Below are 20,450 nucleotides of genomic sequence, written 5' to 3'. Positions count from 1 at the left end.
ATTATCTGTTACATGCCAACATTTTCCCTCTCTACTCACCTGTTGAATTTCTACCTAGCCTTCAATGACCAATTCAAACCACCTTTCCTCCACAAAGTCTTCCACCAACTTTCAAGTTAATTGTGATCTTATTTCTCAAAAGTAACATAGTTTTGTACTTTTTAAGGTAATTGTTGGGTAACATTTGTATATTTTAGCTATCTGTATCTGAGATTTATCCTCCCATTAGATTGTAAACTCCATCTGGGACTAGACTATGAGTTATCTAAACTTTATGTATATAATAGCAGTATTCTGCATCCAGTAGATGCTTGATAGGTGTTTGTTTAATGGAAAAACAAAGCAATGCATGAGTTTGGGTATTTTTGCTTTTAAAAAAATGGTCACAGATGAGGTGACTTTTTTCTTCCTTTCTTACTTTTTGAAGGATGACTATTAAGACTAATTCTTCATGGCCAACACTCATTACTGCTGTTGAAAGAGGAAGTCACTTTCCAGTTGTTGGTAGCTTACACTGCCCCCAACAATGATATACCTCCTCAGAAGTATATCTTCTTTTGAGAAATCAAAAAAAATCAACAATAGTTTGTTTTTAATTAAATTTTATTTTATTTTTCAATGAACAAAAATTGGTTTTCCTCTCCCTGCTACTCTTCATCATAGAAATAATCTCATTTTTCTATCAGTTAGTCTTTCCAGGTTTTCTGAAAACATTCCCTTTATTATTTCTCAAAGCACAATGGTATTGCATTAAATCCATATACCACAATTTATTTAGCTCCTCTCCAGCAGATGGGAACCTCCTTAGTTTCCAGTTCTTTGTCACCACAAAAAAAGCTGCTATAAATATTTTTGTGCATATGGGTCCTTTTCCTCTGTCTTTGATCTTTCACATAATAGCTTTTAAAATGCTTAAAGACAGCTCCTATGGTCCCCACCTTAGTATTCTTTTCTATGGGTTAAACATCCTCAGGAATTCATATGTCATAATATGGAGACCCCTCACCATTCTGGTCACTCTCTTCTCACAACAATCCTGTAAGGTATCATTATCTCCATTTTATAGATGGGGAAACTGATGCCAAGAAAAATTAAGTGACTTGCCAAGGTTACAAAGTTAAGCAGTTCCTGAAATTAGATTCAAATTCTGGTCTTCTTGACTTCAAGACCAGCCCTCTATTCATCACAATATGCTGCTTTTCGTGAATTCAAGTCATTAGGTACAGATGAACTACATCTTGGATTCTGAAAGAGGTGGAGACTGTGATCTGAAAGAGGTCTAGATTAGCCACTGTCAGTGATATGTAGGAAACTGTGGGGAATGGGAAAAGTCCCTGAAAGACTAAACAAGGGCAAATTTTGTCTGGATTTTCAAAAAGGATAGAGAATGACATTTGTTGAGTATGTGAGTCAAAATTCTTGAATGTATTATTAAAGACATGGCTAATGAATGTCTAAAAAAAGAAAATCAGGATGACAAAGAGCTAGAATGACTTTCTTGACAAGTCACACTAACTTAACTTTATTTCCTTGTTAGGGTTACTAAATTGGCAGATCCTAGGAATGGCGTAAATACAATTTACCTAGATTTTTAGGGAAGTGTATATAGCTCATGCTATACTTAGTATAAGTGATGGAGAGAATAGAGCTAGACAATAGGACAGTTAAATGGATTTGGGACCTGGTTGAATGGCAGGAGAAAAAAAGTGATCATTGATTATTCAGCATTAGCTTGAAAGTAGTCCCTAGTGATCTGTCTTGGGCTAAACTAGATGGCCTCTGAGATCCCTTCCAAGGCAGCTAGTTGGCACAGCAGCTAAGAGTGAATCTGGGTCAGAAAAACTTGAGCTCAAATGCTGCCTCATATACTTACTTAGCTATATGACCATGAGCAAATTATTTAGCCTTGGTCTGCCTCAGTTTTCTCACTCTTAAAATAGGGATTATAATAGTACCTATCTCATAGAGTTAATGGAAGATCAAATGAATTAACATATGTACACTTTGCCTTAAAGTGCTATATAAATTCTAGCTATTATTATTCCAACTCTGAGATTCTGTATTTCCATGATACTATGATTCTATAGTATATAATTTACAGTTGTAACTCTTACACTATTCCTGTGAGGTAAAGAGAAGGTATTTATTATTCCTTTCATATTACTGATGAGGAGACTATAGCATAGGGAGTTTAGATGAAGCAGCTGGGTGGTGCAGTGGACAGATTGCTGGATATGGAGTCCTGAAGAGTTCAGTTCAAACCCACCTCAGATATTTACTTAGCTGTATGCCCGCAGGCAAATCATATAACCTATCTCAGCTTCCTCATTTATAAAAACTGGATAATAATAGTGCTTACCTCCTGGGGTTTTTGTGAAGGTATAATGAGATAGCACATGTAAGCACTTTGCAAACCTTAAAGTGCTATTGTCATTTTTATAGTTACTATCATTCATAATATCATAAAAAAAAATTCAGAAGTGGCACCAGGAGCCAAGTTCAGGTACCCTAACTCTGATGTTCATTTATTATCTAAAAAATTCTTATTGAGTCAGGAAGTAGGTATTGTACAGAATTAACTGAAAAAAAATCCAATCCCTGTTTTTAAAGACTTTGGGTTCTAAAGAAGAAAAGATAGACTCAGACCAAGGAATGCATAGTGCCAAATGATTGCATTACTGGCTTCTTTCTTTCTATCCATTCATTAATGTAGTGTTAGGGAGGTGATGGTAAAGGAAGTGAAAGAAAGAACAGGGGAGGAATAAAAATCACAATCTCAGGTGATATCTTATGATTAAGGGAAAAGAGAGGGACAGAGTTTCTGAGAATAGAAAAAAAGGTAAAGAGAAAAGGATTAAGAGGAAAAGGAAAGAATGAAAAGAAACAGGGAGGGAGAGAGATAGAAATGGATGATAGAGCAGAGAGCAGAGACTACAAGAGGAGAGGTTCTGGTGGTTGATGTCACAATAACCATTTTTAATCAACGTGCAATCAAGTAACACATGTCTGTTGGAAGGAAAGATGGTAGGAACAGATATTTGGCTTAACTGACCAAAAGGAAAACTTTTCCCCCAAGGGAGAAAATCTGGAATGAATCTAATTGTCTCCGATTACCTCCTCTTTAATTTCAGCAAGCTTTCAACTCCTGATTCTCTTCTCTATTGCTTTTCATTATGTCTGTTTTCTTTTTTCTTTACATGAATATTGGGGGAAGAAGATAGAAAAGATAATAGAGATGGTGTATTATCACAGGCTTTTCACATGCTCATCACTTTACACAAAAGCCATGTTAACTGAGATAAATCCAGCACAGGAAATAACATAAACAGCAACAATCTCTGATAAGGGATGCTGCCAGCTACAAGACCTTCACCCCCCACCTCCTTTTCTCTTCCTCTGTCTCTCTCTGTCTGTCTATTTGTCTCTCCCCCTCTCTCTTTCTTGTTCTCCTTTCATGTTATTCTTTCTTTCCCATTAAACACTCCCACCCTTTCTTCCTCAGTGTGACTGCCCCTACTAATACTAGACAACCTTGGGAATATTCTGGACAGGATGCTCAGTAGGGTCTTAAATGCACTCTGATGTTCCTTCCAACTCTGAGATTCTGTGATTTCTCCCTCTCCTCTTTCATTCAGTTTCTCTTTTCCCCTTCTCTACTTCCACTAATTTATAACTGCCCTTTTAAAATTTGTCTCCCTTTTCTTTTGTTTTTCTTTTATTTTCCTAGTTCCTCCCACCAGCAATAATGCGACATAGTCTTGCCCAGAAAAGAAGCATCTGTTTGTGATAATCTATGCTGTTCAATTCAATTCAGATCGACAGTGGGTGATGTGGTGAATTCCAAGATGTACCTATAGGTCTGATCCAGAAGAGCTTTGAGAGGTTAGATATGCTATAGAGGGTCCCAAAGAGTATGCTTCTATGACACAAGAATGACATTCACTGACCAGTGCCTCACTTTTTACCCTCACCCTCCCACTTTGTGGCACAATGATGCCAGTGACCCCCACTTTTCTTTATACCTTATTCTAATATCATTCTAGTTTGCTTCTAGGCTCCTCCCTACAGTCTTTATCTGACCTTTTACTTTTTTATGTCCTTTCCTTCCAAAAAGGAAAGCTCCTAAGTTTAATTTAAGCAGAGAAGGTACAAGCTGAATACTCCCAGGCCTAGATATCTACCCCCAATTTCTCTCCTTAGCTTCAATACCACTTTGCCAATTGCCTATTGGACATTTCCAGCTTGAAGTCCTGAGAACAACTCGGCTCAACATGTCCAAAATACGACTCATTTTTCACCCGAACTTAATTCTCTTCCATAGGTTTATGGGGGAAAGATGAGTCCTGTTTTGTTTCTGTTGAAGACATCACCATTTTTCTAGTCTCCCAGGCTCAAAACCTTGGCGCTATGCTCCACTCTTCACTTTCCTTCACCACACATATTCAATCAGTTGCCAAATCTTTCCATTTCTACATTTACAACATCTCTCAGATCCACCTTCTCTCAACTCACAGTTTTCACCTTAGTTCAGGCACTTATCACCTCTTGCTTAGATTACTACTATAGATTCCTAGTTAGCCTCCCTATCTCAGGTTTCTCCCCATTTCAATCCATTTGTCCACACTGCTGCCAAAGTAACTTTCTCCAAGTGCAGACCTGGCCATGTCATTCCCTTACTTATTAAACTCCAGTTGCTTCCCATTGCCTTTAGAATTAAATATAAACTCCTCTGTTTAGCTTTGGTTTTTTTTGACTAGGCAATCAAGGTTAAGTGACTTCCCAAGGTCACACAGCTAGTTAACTGTCAAGTGTCTGAGGCCAGATTCGAATCAGGAATCCTCCTGATTCCAAGGCTGAAGCTCTATCCACTTCACCACCTAGCTGCCCCTTCTGTTTAGCTTTTAAAGCCCTTTACATTATCCCAACCTATCTTTCCAGCTTCACTGAAAATCAAACACTCCATCTACCATCCCCATGCCTTTGCATTTACTATACCCCATCTCTAGAATGTGATCCTTCCTCACCTTCCCCTCATAGAATCCCCTTCTTTCAAGACACAGCTCAAAGCACCACCTTCTATATAAAATCTTTCCTGACCATCACTCCAACTTCTAGTGCCCTCCCTCCCAAACTACCTTGTATTTAACTACTATTTCTTTGGATATTTATATTTATATATAATGATATGAATTTATATGTCTTCTGTATATATTTATATATGCTTGTCATGTCTCCCCTATTAGAATGTAAGTACCTTACAAGTTTAGAGATTATTTCATTTATTTAATTTGTATCCACAGTATTTAGCTTAGTGCCTGGCACATAGTGGGCACTTAATAATAAAAGTTTATTGATTGATTGATATTTGGGGGTGGAGCCTCATCAGACCTAGAAGTCTAATCTAAGTGGATAAAATATCTTCATTCCATCTCCTTTGGCTAGGTTTTCTAAAAATCATAAACAGATGGAATAATTAAGGAAGAGTCAGGTTCAGGAGTTCACATTTACTTCCTCAAAGTTGTGATCGGGGTACACCAATTCTAGGTCTTGCACCATCTTTCTAAGTAGATTCACCAGTCTTCTACCTGACTCAAAGGCAAGCTGTCAGGTATTTCTGGCACCATAGTTCCTACATGATCTCAGTGGTGAGGGGCTGACCTAGTTTACTAATTATCCTTATTACTATTATTATCATTACATGAAAGTGTTTTGTAAATGCAAAGCTCTCTACAAATGTAAAGTATTATTGTACTGTCTATAATCCCTGGCCCAGCTCCCCTTGTCACCAGTGGCACACAATGCACTTGTGAGACTTCTGGTTGGGTCTACAAATGTGTTTGAAAAACACCAAATAGAAAGGAAAAAGCAGGAGCAAGAGAAAGGCCTTTGTAATCCACAAACTGGCTAATTAGCCTTTGAATAACCCAGAATGGCCTGGGCGATATGATTAGCCAAAGATTGACCAACAAATCTGTGAAACAGTAGGAATGAGACACAAACTCACTGATTCAGCCAAAAACTCATGAAGTTCTACAGTTGTGTTCCTGAGCAGGGCTATGCAAGGACGGATAGAAACAGCCAGTCCCCTCTACTTTCACCTCTAGGCCACCCCTTCTTGTGTCCCTCCCAACAGTACACAAACCCCAAACACAAACATTATTACTCCTCCACTCTGCCAGTCTCTTATCTCCCTCTCCCTTCTCTTATCTTCCCTTCTCTCTCCTTCTCTCTCCTTTTTTCTCTCTTCTCTGTTTCCTTCTCTTTCACCTTTTCCAGAATTCCTCTCTGTCTCCTCCTATGACCTGAATTCTTTTACACAAAGATTGTGGTCAGAATCTAGATACCAGCCCCACACCCATTTGCAACCTTCATTCAGGCAACAAGAATTGATAAGGTGCCTAATATATGCCAGGCACTGTCCTAGGTGTTGGAGATGCAGAAGGAAAAAACCACCTGTTTGTGCTCTCAAAAACCCTTCAAAGTTGCAAATAATCCATTTGCATTCTCCCAATGCTTCCAATTAAAGAAGTGAACTAGCCTAGCAGAGAAATCTCAAACCAGGAGAGATTAGGCTCTGCCTTACCTTATTCAACACTTTTTGGAAGAAAGGACACTTTTAGCTTTATTAATATGTTTTGTTTTTACATTACATACATACATTTATATCACATACATTTCCACTTTATTCCCATTTTGTGACAGGTCTCTTGAAACAAAGTAAAAGTTAAGAAAAATTAATAATATGGTGACCTCATCTGAAAGTTCATGCCACATTTCATATCTGTACCATCCCCCAAACTCTCTACTTGTAAAAAAAAAAACAGAACTCTATTTTCTCTCTCTCCCACTGCCTACTCTGTTAAAAAAAAAAGAAAAACCCAAGTTTCTAGTAAAAAATATGCATAGTCAAGCAAAGTCAATTCCTGCGCGCACACATACACAGACACACACACACACACACACACTCATATAACATACACACACATATTGACATAGATATGTATATATACATTTTTATACAGCCATATATGTGCATGTATATATTTGTATGTATTCATACATACATATGTACATATATGTGTGTACATATATCATATATACATATATATACGTGTGTGTATATATATGCATGTACATAAATTGTATACAAGTCATTCTACACTACAAATATCACCTCCCTGAAAATGGACAACATGTTTCATTATCAGTCCTCTGGAATCGTTAATGGTCATTATACTACAAGAGCTATAGCTCTTATAGCTTTGAGAAGTATGTATATTCCTTTCTATTTCCGTTCAATAATCAAAGGTCTATCATAATCTAATTTTTTAAAAAATCTGTTTGTATCCTTAAATTCTTTCTGGATTACTTTTTGGTTAGATTTATTGAGGTCCTCTATTATAGTTTATTGTCTAAGTCTCCTTGTAATTCATTCAGTTCTTCCTTTAAGTATTTAAAAGCTACGCCATTAGCTGCATGTGTCAAGTATTGAAATCAGTTCATTGTCTATGTTACCTTTCAGCCAAATGTAGTTTTCTTTTTTATCTCTTTTGTTTATTTTTGTTGTTGCCTTGTCTGAAATTATAATAACTACCCCTGATTTCACTTTCTCTTTTATGTTCATCCCATAGGGAATTTCTTACTGCTAAGATCTGAAGTCTTTTATCTTCATCCCTAAGGGGATCTGGATCACATTTGCTACTTGTCTGAGGGGAAAATTACTTAGTATTCCATTTATTTAATGACAAGATTGAGCTAAGCTCTGCCATTTTCTTCTATTCATCCATCTTGGAACTGTACTGCATATGTAGATGCTTGGAAAAAATGAATGAAAATGAATGAATGAATGAAATGAAATGAAGAAAAAAAAGTAATGAGCTTACCATGAAGAAACTATTGTGTTAAATGCTGGGGATACAAATAGAAAAGCAGGGATAGTCCCTGATCAGGAAGCTTACATTCTTATAAGGGAAGGAGGTAACATGTATAACTCAGTCCTTGACCCATTTTTTCATTTGTTCTTTCCCATTCTAGGTAAAAAGAAGGGAGTCTCTGACCTTAAGAAATCCTAGAATTAGAATCCAGATTAGGTTTTGCATTGAGGAAACTGAGTTAATTGAAAGGATTAGGACAGCAAGTGGTTAATTGAGGGAATTGGAATGAAGCACACTGACACCGACTTGTGATTTAATTCTGGAGCTGGCTCACTTCTTTTCTGTTCAATTATGGGTCTAGTCCAATTTCTGTATTATGAGAAATTTGAAATGACTGGTAATAGATCAAACTGACAAGACAGTCACAGACAAAGAAGAGAAAAAGAACAAAAGACTCAGAGGTGATAAATACATGAGCAAACTAAGCATAAAATACATAGCATATGTCTAACATCCAAGCAATAGTGCCAAACTCCTGTTCATCTTGGAGAATGCAAACCATGTATGTTCCTTCAAGATGATAAGGGTGTAACTTCAAGGGAGCTCTCCAAAGGAATTAATCCCAAATGAAATATTAATTAGAATGCCAGGAAAGGGTGAGTTTATTGTTTATAGCATAGCCCCAGGAAGACACCACAGGGAGCAACTGCAAAAGAGCCCCTCCCCACTACTCCCAAGAGATTCCACCACTAGCTACTGGCATGGAAGCTTACGTGGAACTCATTTCCTATTGCTAAGGAATCCAGTTGAGTCAGGCCTCCTTGCCTTACCTGCTGCTATGACACAGGACAAGGATTGAAACAGGATGAAGCTTCTCAGATTCTACCAAAGCCCTGGGGGCAGTGATGTCAGCACAGACACCTTTTAAGCAGGAAAAAGAACTTGTTTGCCAAAATTAGCCTTGTTATGGTTGTTGGGTTTAAAAAAAAAACCAAACAAATAATTCCATGGAAACTGCTTGAGGAAAGTAGCTGAAAATCCTTGGAAATTAGTTTTGTGTTGTTTTTTTTTTAAAACAGGTGAATGTCAAGGTCAAGGTCTAAATGGTTCTTAGAGTAAAAAATCCATGCCTAGCAAATTGGGTCTTTGAAGCCTATTAGTGTTTTGTAATCAGTCAGCAGCAGCGTCACCATCATATTGAGCATTTATCTTTTTTTTTTTAGGCAATTGGGGTTAAGTGACTTGCCCAGGGTCACACAGCTAGTAAGTGTCAAGTGTTTGGTCTGAGGCCAATTTGAACTCAGGTCCTCCTGACTTCAGGGCTGGCACTCTATCCACTGTGCCACCTAGCTGCCTCTTGAGCATTTATTAAATGCTTGCTATGTACTGGGCATGGAGGACACAGAGATCTAAGTCTTGTCTGTTTTCTTTCTAGGAGCTTCCAATCTAGTTGAGATGATTGAACATGTAAACAAAGGGATCAATAACAATATAAGGTAGCATGGGACAAGTGCCCATAAAAGGTTGCATGACACATTGGAAAAAACATGAATTTGGAGTCAGAGGGGCCTGAGACCATATCCCAGCTATGTGACCTTGGATAAGTCATTTAATTTCTCTAGGCCTTCTCTAGGCCTATGAGTTTTCTCATATGTAAAATGAGATGATTTCTGAGATCCTTTCTAACTCTAAATCCAGATTGATTACAATCTTTGATTGATTACAATTGATTTAAATGATTGCATGATTTTATGATTCCACTAAAAGAGAACATAATAAATACTGCAGGAATTCAGAGGAGTATCAATGTGGGCTGGGATAATTTGAGAAAACTTCCCAGAGGAATTCAGGGCTTGAGCTGGGCTTTGAAGGGAGGGAAAGATTGATCTAAGCAGAGAAGAGGAAGAAAATGATTCCAGATAGGGAGGAGGGAAATTTTATGAGTAGTTAGGAGCTCACTAAGGCTACTTAGGGAACAAGCATTTACTAAGCTCCTACTATTTGTCAGGCACTGTGCTTAGCTCTTTAATTAAGAGTTGTCTGAAATTGAGGAAGACTATTATTTCCCAACAAGAAGGAAAAAGAACCAGGACTACTTCAACTCCGGTTAAAAAAAAAGAGGTGGAGATTTTGATTACACACTACAACCAACTGCAGAGCTTACACACCCTACTTAATTAAATTAATCATTTTAAAGTCTTCTCAACCATGCGTTTCCTCTTGTACTCCCTCGTCCTGAGACTCCTTCATTTCCCTCAGAGTCTTCTCTAAGATGGAAAAAGTTAATTCCAAAATGAATCACTAAGTTGTAGCTCAACACAGAGGGAGAAAGGGAAAGTGTGAGGACAGAGATGAACCTTTCCTCAAAGTGGGTCCTCTCGTGCTGGTACTATGGGGAAGGGCCTTCAAAGGAGGAGGGTTATGGCTCGGGAATCCTTCTGTGAAAACTGTAACCTGCCCTGAGCCAATGCATCATGCCAGTTTGGGTTTGGAGACAGTTGGGTCTGTAGTGTGGGTGTGCTGGTAAATGTTTAAAAGCTGACATTTCAGGAAGAAAGAAAACATATATATGATACACTTAAAAATTTAATCTGTATTATTAACATTTTATCCATCACATTCTTGAGTCTAAATCAATAAACAATAAAGCAAGCCCTGAATTGTAGCATTTGCTCATTGCAAGGTTGTGAATGTCTATATGGAAAATTTAACAGTCAGCTCTCTTGAGACAGCTGAAGCTGATTCCAGCCCATTCCTAGTATGTGGTGCTTTTGCAGACAAATGAACTGGTTGACTAGGAAGAGTTGGCAACAGAACAGCATATCAGAAAGAGCAAGGGGTAGGGAAATCAGAAGACATGAGTTCAAGCCCATCTCTGACAGTAGCTAGCTGTTTGATGGTGGGCAATAAAATGAAGCCTCTCTGAATTTCAGATCTCTGCCTCATCTGTAAAATGGTGATAATAACATGTTCATTGATTACTGCCATAAGACAGTTGTAAGGAAAGCATTTTATAAATTGTTGGGCAAATCACTTGGCCTCTCTGGGCTTTTCCTCACCTATATAATGATAGAGACAGGCATGCTGGCCTCTAAGGTTTCTTCCAGCTAAATCTATGAGGCCATGAACCAAAACTATAAGACACTCTAACAATGAGGACTATTTTTGTTCCCCTTCCTTCATCTGTTTTGGTTTTCTTTGTTACCTCCTCCCCATCCCAAGGACCATTATGATGGACTTCTCCTTTTCCCGCTCCCTAAAACCAACCCAAGTGGGAGGAGGAAGAGAGAGGGCTAAGTAGGAAGGGAAATCGAGGTGAGATAGATGACCATGCATTATGGAAAAGGGAGGGATGCATAACACTGACTAGCTGTGTGACTCTGGGCAAGTCACTTAACCCCAATTGCCTAACCAAAAAAAAAAAAAGGGCAAACAAATTTGGGGCACTAGGTGGCACAGTAGGTAGAGCTCTGGCCTTGGAGTCAAGAGGACTGAGTTCAAATGCAACCTCAGACACTTGACACTTACTAGCTGTGTGACCCTAGGCAAGTCCCTTTCCCTCATCAAAAAAAAAGAAAGAAGGAAGGAAAAGAGAGGGATGGAGTAGTGATGGAAACAAATAGCAGAATAAAAAGACAAGGTGGGAAGGGGAATCCACAGCACACAACAACATCTATGTATAAGAACTTAATAAACACTTTTTTGATGATGGAGGTGAGAATGTAAATAAATTGTGAATGATATTCTTTTTCTAGGACTTGGTCCTAACAAAGTGGCATCTTCCTCTTGCCTTCAAAACTTTGACAAATAGCCCTGCCTCTTTCTTGCCTTGACCCAGTCCTCCTTGCAGACATACAAGTCCCTCCCTAGTATTAGGTTTTGTTTTTTGGTCAACTCCATGAAGCAATAACGTGGTTAGCAAAGCTTTCTTTTTACCAGCTCCTAAAACCCTGGAATGAGGGCAATTGACACCATATAGTTGCCACCACAATCAAGGTCCAGGAGCTGTTTTGCCTATATCATTTTTTATTAGTTTGGCATTGACCAGAAATGAATTCTCCTCTATTGAACCAGCATGATATTCAGGCCTAGGGTGAGGATTGTGGCTTCGATACTCAAAAGAGGAGTATCCAAGACTCAGAAGCTTTAATTAAACACTTTATTGGCCCAACTAGGATTAGCTTAAGTAGATTAAAATGTTGGCACAGTTGCCAAATGAATCAAAGGAGCTCGTTTGTTCAAATTAAATCCAGCTAAGAGGCGCAGAATGGAAGCCTAGTATGAATCTTTCTCAAAAGACACTAGCTCCTAAATGTTGCACTTTCCTAAAAACATTGTCACATAGTCTCAATTGTATTTTCAACTTTAGTTTTCATGCCACTAGCCAAGTTACTAACATAAATGAGGAGTGTATTAAATTTAACTGTCTTAGTTTTTTTAAAAATCTTGGCATTCAAGACCCTTCACAATCTGGTGCCAAGCTACTTTTCCAGTCTTCTGTCAAATGACTCTTCCTTCAAGTACAATTAGCCAGCCATAATGGACAATTGTCTGTTTCTGCTTCTACATCAAACAAACGCCCCTGCTCCCACCTCTGTGCTTTGGGCTATCCCCTGAGCTCCTCCACCTGGTCTTCACCTGTTGAATTCTTATCCATTTTTTAAAATCCAATTCAAATGACATTGCCTCTAAGAAACCTTCCTGATCAGTCAGTAATAAGCTTCTGTTTGGATCCCACATAGCACTTTATCATGTAATATGTCATACTATATAGCTATTTTGTGTTTTATCCTCCTACTAGACTATATGCTTCTTGAAGGCAGGAACCATGTCTTAAATAAACTTTGCATCTCCCCAAGTACCTAGCGTGAAGTTCTGCACAGAGTAGGCACCTAATAAATAGATGGTGCTTTTGCTGGAGAGGTGATGACTCTGACCATTTATCTTCCATCTCATCCTCAGAACTGAAGAGTTAGTAGATACACATGGCATTGGCCATTTTGGGTTCCCAAACTTTTTCTGCTTCTAATTCCATTTGAAGACTCCTAATTTATAGTCTTGTTGTTGTCAAGAATAGAAACATACCTAGCAAGTCTTGCTCTTGTGACAAGCAGCATGAAAAGTTTTCTCTTTTTTCCCCTCTCAAATCTTTAAAAAGAAAAATTCAATTTAGCCCACGGAGAGGTAGAGAAAGACCTCTGACATCAGAACATAAGTTCCTGGGGGCTTAGTGATATTAGACTCTGGGAAGAAGCTGTTGAAGAAACTGCTATGAAGAATTCACCTGAAATTAGACCACACTATTAAGGAAAAGGGAAGTAAGCCCTAACTAATTGTGCTTGTTACTTAGGTATTAAGAACAGATTTTTCTATCTGGCAAGGAGTAGAAATGCTGTTAAAAACCTCTAAATTTAAATGACCTAGAATGAAGTCCAGTTGCCCTCAACTTGGTTGTGTCTGTGGTCAAGAAAATTTTAACTCTTCAATTCTATTTATAGTATTTTAATGATTACTAAGCTCCCTACTAATGATTACAAAGATGCTAAAGTAGTCTCTGATACAAATGGTCTTACAGTCTAGTAGAGGAAGCAAAACTGACCTACTTGAAAGGATTAGGGAAAAATTGGAATATAATCAAGCACCAAAATGTAGGATATGGCTCATCAATTCTATGAATATTTAGGAAGGGGAGTGATTGGCATAGATTAGGATTGTTTGGAAAGCCTTTGTAGAAAAGCCTAGACTTGACTTGAGTTGGCTTGAAGGCAGAAGTTGGATAGATGGAGGTAAATTTCAAATCTTTCGTGTTTTGTCCAATTCATTCCTTGATGTCTTCCACTCTGGTTCATATGATTAAATAAGTAGCAAATCGTTTTTGTTTCGTTTTTTTTTTATTTCACTGACTTCTTAAAAGAAGCCTTCCTGGAATAAAGCGTTCCAGTAAAACTTTAGGGACCTCAAAGATGATCTAATCCAATACCTTTATTTTTAAAATGAGTTCAATATTAGTTACTAAGTAGGCAGTGAGAACCAAGAAGTTTAAGTTGTTTGACCAAGGTCACATAACTATTAATGACCAAGTCAGAAATAGAACCCAGTTCTCCTCCCAATCCAGTGACTCTCCCACTACCCTACATTGTCTGCACATATAGATTATGTCTCCTTAAGATTGAGTTCTGTTTTTCATTCCTTAATTTATACCTCTTCCAATCATGATTCATTTATTTAATCCACAAACATTAAAAATTTGTTTCATTTCTGTGCAAAGTGCTGTGCCTCTAATCATCATGAGATGACTAAATTAGAAGAAAAAAAAGAGAGAAAACCAGAAAGCTAGAACTAATCACAGGGAGCAATGAACCTGACTGCACAGTTTTCATATTTCTGGATAGAATCACAGAATCTCTGAGCAGAAAGGGATCCACTACAACACACTGGACAAGTGTTCATCTAGTCTTCCCTTTTAAAGATCTCTTCGGAAGGGGAACTCTTTAATGCTGGAGGCAGCCCATTGCACTTTTGAATAGTTTTGCCATCATAAAACATAGAGCTGGGAATGTTCTTAGATATCCTCTATTCTAAGTGCCTAATTTTACAGTTGAGAAAACTGAGGTCTGGAGAGGAGAGGTGATTGCCATGAAATTATACAGCTAGTTAGTAGTTACAGAATTCAAATCCTGGTCACGTCACCCTCAGGTCTGATGGTCCGGGATACTTTTCCCAAGACCATATCTGTCTCTCTCAGAGAGTCCTAGCGTTGAGCCCAAATAAGTCAATCTCTTTGCAACTTCTATCTGGTTGTGCCCAGTTCTATCCTCTGGAGCAAAACAGAATGAATCTATTATCTTTTCTACATGACAGCTAATTAAAGACTGCTACAATGTCATTCTTAAATCATCTTCTCTCTTCCAGGCTAAAAGTCTCAGTGTTGTTTATAGGGCATGGTGCCATCGAGGTGGATTGCCCTCACTGTCTTGGTTTCCTTCCTATGGATGATTTCCTATTTGTCAATGTCCTTCAACAAATTCATCGAACATTTTAAAAGAACCTACTATGTGCAAGGTCCTAACCTGTGTGGGAATGCACAATGACCAGTTGGTTGAATGTAGAACACAGTTGTTCATCAGATCAAGTCACAGACTGACCCTATACAAGATAATTGACCTTCACAAGCCTAAATACCCTAGTGCTATGCTCATACAATCATAGAATCTGGAGATGGAGGCAACCTCAGTGAGCTTCTAATCCAACTGCTTCTTTCAATGAGGATATGAGGCCAAGAGAAGTTAAATGACTTCCCCAAAGTCATAAATGTCAATAACATGGCCAGGATTCAAACCCAGAGTCTCTGACTCTAAATCCAATACATTCACATTTTTCCATAGTTGCCTGTCTTTGGGTATTGATCATTCCCGTCCACTATTTCACAAACACATTCTGCTGCTCATGACGAAGTCTAGGGAAGAAAGTGAAGGTGTACATTGCTCAGGGCAGCCCATCCAAACTACATGTCCTTCATGTAAGATGGAAAGTACATCACCTATGTGGTGCATGTCTCATTGCCTCAGAATAGGGTTCAGTGCCCCCCAAATGACCCAAGGCCCCACCCAACACTTTATGACTACCAACTGCTCACCCAGAGAATCAGCCAATAGTGGGTACCAATTCTCCCCCCAATATCCTTATCTCTGCTGAGAGTCCGGATTTAGGACAAAGTTGGTTGGCGCCCATCCTCTTCCTCTTACAGAGTGATTGTGCAGGTGTTCAACCTCATTCAGTTCCTAATTCTGATCCAACCCAATTCTACGGTTCTCCTTTCTGTCTTGCCTCTTACCCCACCTCTTGTTTCTTTTCTTTACTTTGATGACATTTTTTCCAAAGCCCTTTCTGTTTGATTGTGAAGATTTTTGTGTGAGTTAGAATAAAACCTAACAAAAGCTCTTGAGAGCCTACTTTGGGGAAACAGCAGCCTAGACTTTAGATCAATAGGAGGCAAGTCATCTGTTTGACCAGGTGACTACCAATGTTACTTGTCAATTTCTCCTTGGGAGGAGGATTTATAAGGGTATTTGGGCCCTTGAAAATATTTTCAAGGTGATTTAGGTCTTCATTGTAATTAGTCTGCAGTTGTATTTCTGGTATTTCTGTATTTCTGTGTTCTAACTCCTGGCTCTAATTACAGAGAAATACAGAGGCCCAAAGAAATACAGAGGCTCAGAAACCATCTTGTCCAACCTGTGTGGCCAAATAGAAATACCATCTGCAACATTCCTGTCCAGTTTTCATCCAGCCTCCATTTGAAGGCCTCCAGTGAAGAAAAACCCATTCTCAATAAAAGTAGTTCATTTCACTTTAAAAGGCTTTAATTTTCTTTTTTTTTTTGGTCTAGACAATGGGGTTAAGTGACTTGCCCAGGGTCACACAGCCAGTAAGTGTTATGTGTCGAGGCCAGATTTGAACTCAGGTCCTCCTGAATCCAGGGCCGGTGCTCTATCCACTGCACCACCTAGCTGCCCCTAAAAGACTTTAATTTTTAGGAAGCTTCTCCTTGTATCTATCAGAAATCTGGCTCTTGGCAGCTTCTACACAAGTCCTCTGGTGCTGATGGAGAAGTCCTTCTCAGCAACCTCAACAGTAGATGCACAGTCCTTTCTCAGTAAGCAAATTTGGACTGTGCCCACTTTGTGTTTGAGTTGAAGGCAGAGGCTATTCTCTTTTCCTTTATATCCCCAGTGCATAGCATAGTGCCTGGTACATAGGATGCACTTAATAAATGCTTGTTGACTGATCTGATTGATAGAGGAGTAAATAGATCATGGGACCTGGAGTCAAGAACCTCCTACTTGTGTCACATCTTGCTTCAGACTCTTACTAGTTGTATGACCGTGGGCAAGTCACTTCATCACTTTGTTCCTCAGTTTCCTCATCTCTGAAATTAGGAGATTGGACTTGTTGGCCTTTAAGGTTCTTTCTAACTCTAAATCTATGGCCCTCTAATTGATTGATTGATTTTAGGGACCTGAAATGCCAAATACAGTAAGCCAATTGGATCTTTTCTCTTTGTTCCCCACCACAACCACCACTACCATCTCCAATGCTACTATTTCTTCAGATTTTGCTGGCTTGCCCTCAAGTCTTCAGAGGAAAAAATGAAAGCAATGAAAATGAAAGCAAACACTAAAGCTTCTGGAGTCAAGGAGAGATGCATATGGTGAATAGGAAGAGAAGGGAGAAATCTTAGGTGTTTAACCCTTGGGGTATCAAGAGGCAAGACATAAAGGGGAACCATAGAAATTAGTTGGATCAGAATTAGAGACTGAATGAGGTGGTAGGAGAAGAGGGGAGAGAAGGAAGGAGTCTGACAAGAAATATTCTTAGGTTTTTGTATATCTGTTGTCTCCCTCTTCTCTCCACAAAGTAAATTAAGAAATAAAGGTCCATAAAACCACAGCAACAACTCACATGTGCATAACTCTTCACGGTTTACAAAACCCTTTCTTCACAACAACCTCATAGGATCATAAATCTAGGGACCTCACAGATTGTCTGGTGGTATCCTCATTTTTATAGATGAAAAGACTAAGGCCCAGAGAGATTAAGTCGGTATTATCAAACTCAAATAGAAATGAGGCCACTAAATGGAACATAATGATTCCTGCTGCCGCATATTGACTTAGAAAACCACATATTAACCTTATTTATGTTCTACTATATTTTTGTTTATTTTGTTAAATATCTTCCAACTACATTTTAATAAGATTCAGGACACACTCTAAAGTATAAAGCCTGTAGGGGCATACACATGTGTGCAAGCATGTGTGTGTGTGTGTGTGCGTGTGTTTGGCACATCTGGGTTATGACTAGCCCAATGTCATACAAGTAGTAAGAGGGAACAGTTGGATGGGTAGTTCAAGCAGTATTATTCCTATTACATAGATGAGGAAATTGTGGATCATGGTGGTGTGCCCATGGTTGCCCAGGTATTAAATGCCAGAGACTTTACTCAAATCTCAGTCTTCTGAATCAGTCAAGTCCTCCTTCCACCACACCACACCGACTCACCTAAAAAGCCTAAAAATTTCACATTAGCATATAGACCTGTGCTGTGGGCTTTCGCCATACTGCCCTACTCCAGGAAGGAGTGAGAAGAGGAACAATCCTCCTCCTACCACTGATGAAAGAGAAGAAGAAAACAATGAATCTAATTTAATGTAATTATTGGTTGACTCTTTTTAATGTCTCAGGCACTCTATAGGATCTAACAAACCCTGTGAACTCCTAAGTTGATCTAAAATTAAGATAAATGAATCTACCATTCTCTTATTCTTCACTTAAAAAGTTTTTGAAAGAGATTACTGCTGCCTGGAGGACACTCTTAGTTCCTTTTCATTGTAAAAGAAAAAAAAAACCCCAAAGCATCTGGAAACAAGTAAACAAATATCCAAAGTGGAGGATGTATTTTGCCTTTGGGAAAATTTATCAAAATCCAAAAATCCATAACTTTTCACCTTAAGGTATATACAACATTTTCCGACAAAGCAAACCTAGGCTACTACCAACAAGACCAGGGTGGGTAGGGACATGGTGAAGTTTGTTGTTGTCACTGCTTTTTTGAACCTCTTTTTAGAATATGAATTGCTATTAGGGATGACACCTGGTTAGCCACCTGCCTCTTCTCAGAATGAAATCCATAAGCTCATTTTCCACTGGGAACTTTGAACACACACCATCCCTCCCAAATTATGCCTTTTATTGTCATTCAACAAAAGCAAATCCCCCTTTCCATCTTAGCTAAATTGACACATGCTCTAGCTAGCTGCTTCTGTAATTTCAGAAATGTAAAACCTCCCAACCAGGGAACATAAAAGTAAAAACAAACAAACAAAAAAAGCTACAACTCTGGGTATCTATTCTAGAGTTCCAGATTTACTCACTTGTCTTCTGAGAAACTTTTTCCTGTAATAACATTCTTCCCTTGGGGTACATAATCCCAGAGTTCTTCCACAATCCCAATATAGTATGTCCTTGTGACTGCTTCAACCAGCCCAGACAGATGAAGCAATGTGAGGAAAAGGATGCAGCCAGTGAGCTGCTCTGGAGGCATTGGTGAATGTAACTCAGGCAGCAGTGTGCTCAGCAGAGAGCCTTGCCCTGTCCCTCCCCCTCACCCAGAACTAGTTATAAGTAAGGAGTGGATGAAGTATGGCTCCTCCTATTTTTAGTTTGGGGTTGGGACGGAGTTTGAAAGCTTGTTGAAGTGGAGCACGTCCAATGACGGAGTTACTATAGTGACAAGAGATTTTCCAGCCTTCCAGAAAATGTGCAACTGGCTTATTTGCTGCCCAGGTATGTTTTTAAGTTTGGGTGCCCATTATTCATATGTGTTTTTTTTTTAACCAGGAATGATAATTGAACAATTTGACCCCTTAGGTGCTTAAGGGTTTTTTTTCCTTCTTCCTCTTTTTTTTTCCTCCACACCTATTTTAGTCACTTATTAAAATCTGAAAACCAAGTTAACCTGAATAGGGTACAAGGAAATATCATGAACTCATAGGTAACAATCTTGCATTGAGAGAGGGACAGAAGAAGGATGATGTAACAGCTCTCTGCCATGTCCGACTTGTTTTATTGAGAAACATGAAAAGATCACTCATATCATAAAATATGCAACCTGGCTATATAACCTCACTAATTCTCCCTTTATACACTGCCCATATCCCCTAAATTCTCTTTGTGAAATCCCACCATTGCCAAAAAGGAATCTGACTGCCCAGCTTAGCCCAAGATTGGGAGATGGCTTCTTTCTTCAAGGGTGGCAGTATGTTATCCCAACTAAAATGAACTGCATTTCCCAAGATGAATGAGAGGGTTATACATTGGAAAAGAACATTTTAGACATATGGATATAGTAATCAGACCTAGGCCTTTGCTTCTTGAACATAACTTTTAAAACCCATGTCTACTTGGAGTCCACTGTAGTCATGGAGAATAATGGGAGTTATAGTGGTGGGAGCTGTCCAGCTACTTCAGTTAAAAGGAAGCCCTAGGAGGGTGGGGTTGCCTGCACTGGGTCAAACATTAAAACACCCACACCCTACAGAATGCTGAGTGCAGCAAATTGAGTAAATGAGTTGTCAAACTTGCATCCCTATTGTTTATATTAGTATCCAGCCCCTATATCTTAACCCTAGAGTATGTCTCCTTGTATACTCTTGAACTGTTCTTTATCCCAAATCTGTTCCTGCTTCTCTTCCAAACATCATTTTCTACCTCTATTCTATTCTTTTTCACAGCCCATATCTCAGATCCTGACTCTGGCTTATGGAATAATGCTTCTAGTCCTTAACTGTACATGAATTTCATAACAGTAACATTCCATCATCTTCCAGACAGGTTGGCTTCATTGATGGAAGCACACAATTAACTCAACTTTAGCTCATGACAGGTTCCATTCCCATCCTATGTAATCCATCCATTTTTTCTGCATGTCTCCAGTGCAATTTGATAAGCAGTATGGTATGATGGAAGGAGTACAGCATTAAGAATCCTTTGCTACCTATGGGGTCTTGGGCAAAT

General features: G+C 38.8%; 1 protein-coding gene across 1 annotated transcript in view; it reads right to left on the bottom strand.

Annotated features, from left to right (window-relative positions):
* Positions 1–19,010, bottom strand: part of HEPHL1 (hephaestin like 1) — a 97,384-nt gene extending 78,374 nt beyond the window's left edge. Inside the window, 1 exon segment of the mRNA XM_021000746.1 lies at positions 18,809–19,010. Coding sequence (XP_020856405.1) covers positions 18,809–18,978 — 170 coding nt within the window. The 5' untranslated portion in view covers positions 18,979–19,010.
* Between the last annotated feature and the right edge of the window lie 1,440 nt (positions 19,011–20,450).

This window comes from Phascolarctos cinereus, unplaced genomic scaffold (assembly GCF_003287225.1).
Source record: "Phascolarctos cinereus isolate Bilbo 61053 unplaced genomic scaffold, phaCin_HiC Scaffold_726;HRSCAF=1367, whole genome shotgun sequence".
In the NCBI taxonomy this organism is placed as follows: domain Eukaryota; kingdom Metazoa; phylum Chordata; class Mammalia; order Diprotodontia; family Phascolarctidae; genus Phascolarctos; species Phascolarctos cinereus.
This window is presented reverse-complemented; position numbering and strand designations above follow the sequence as displayed.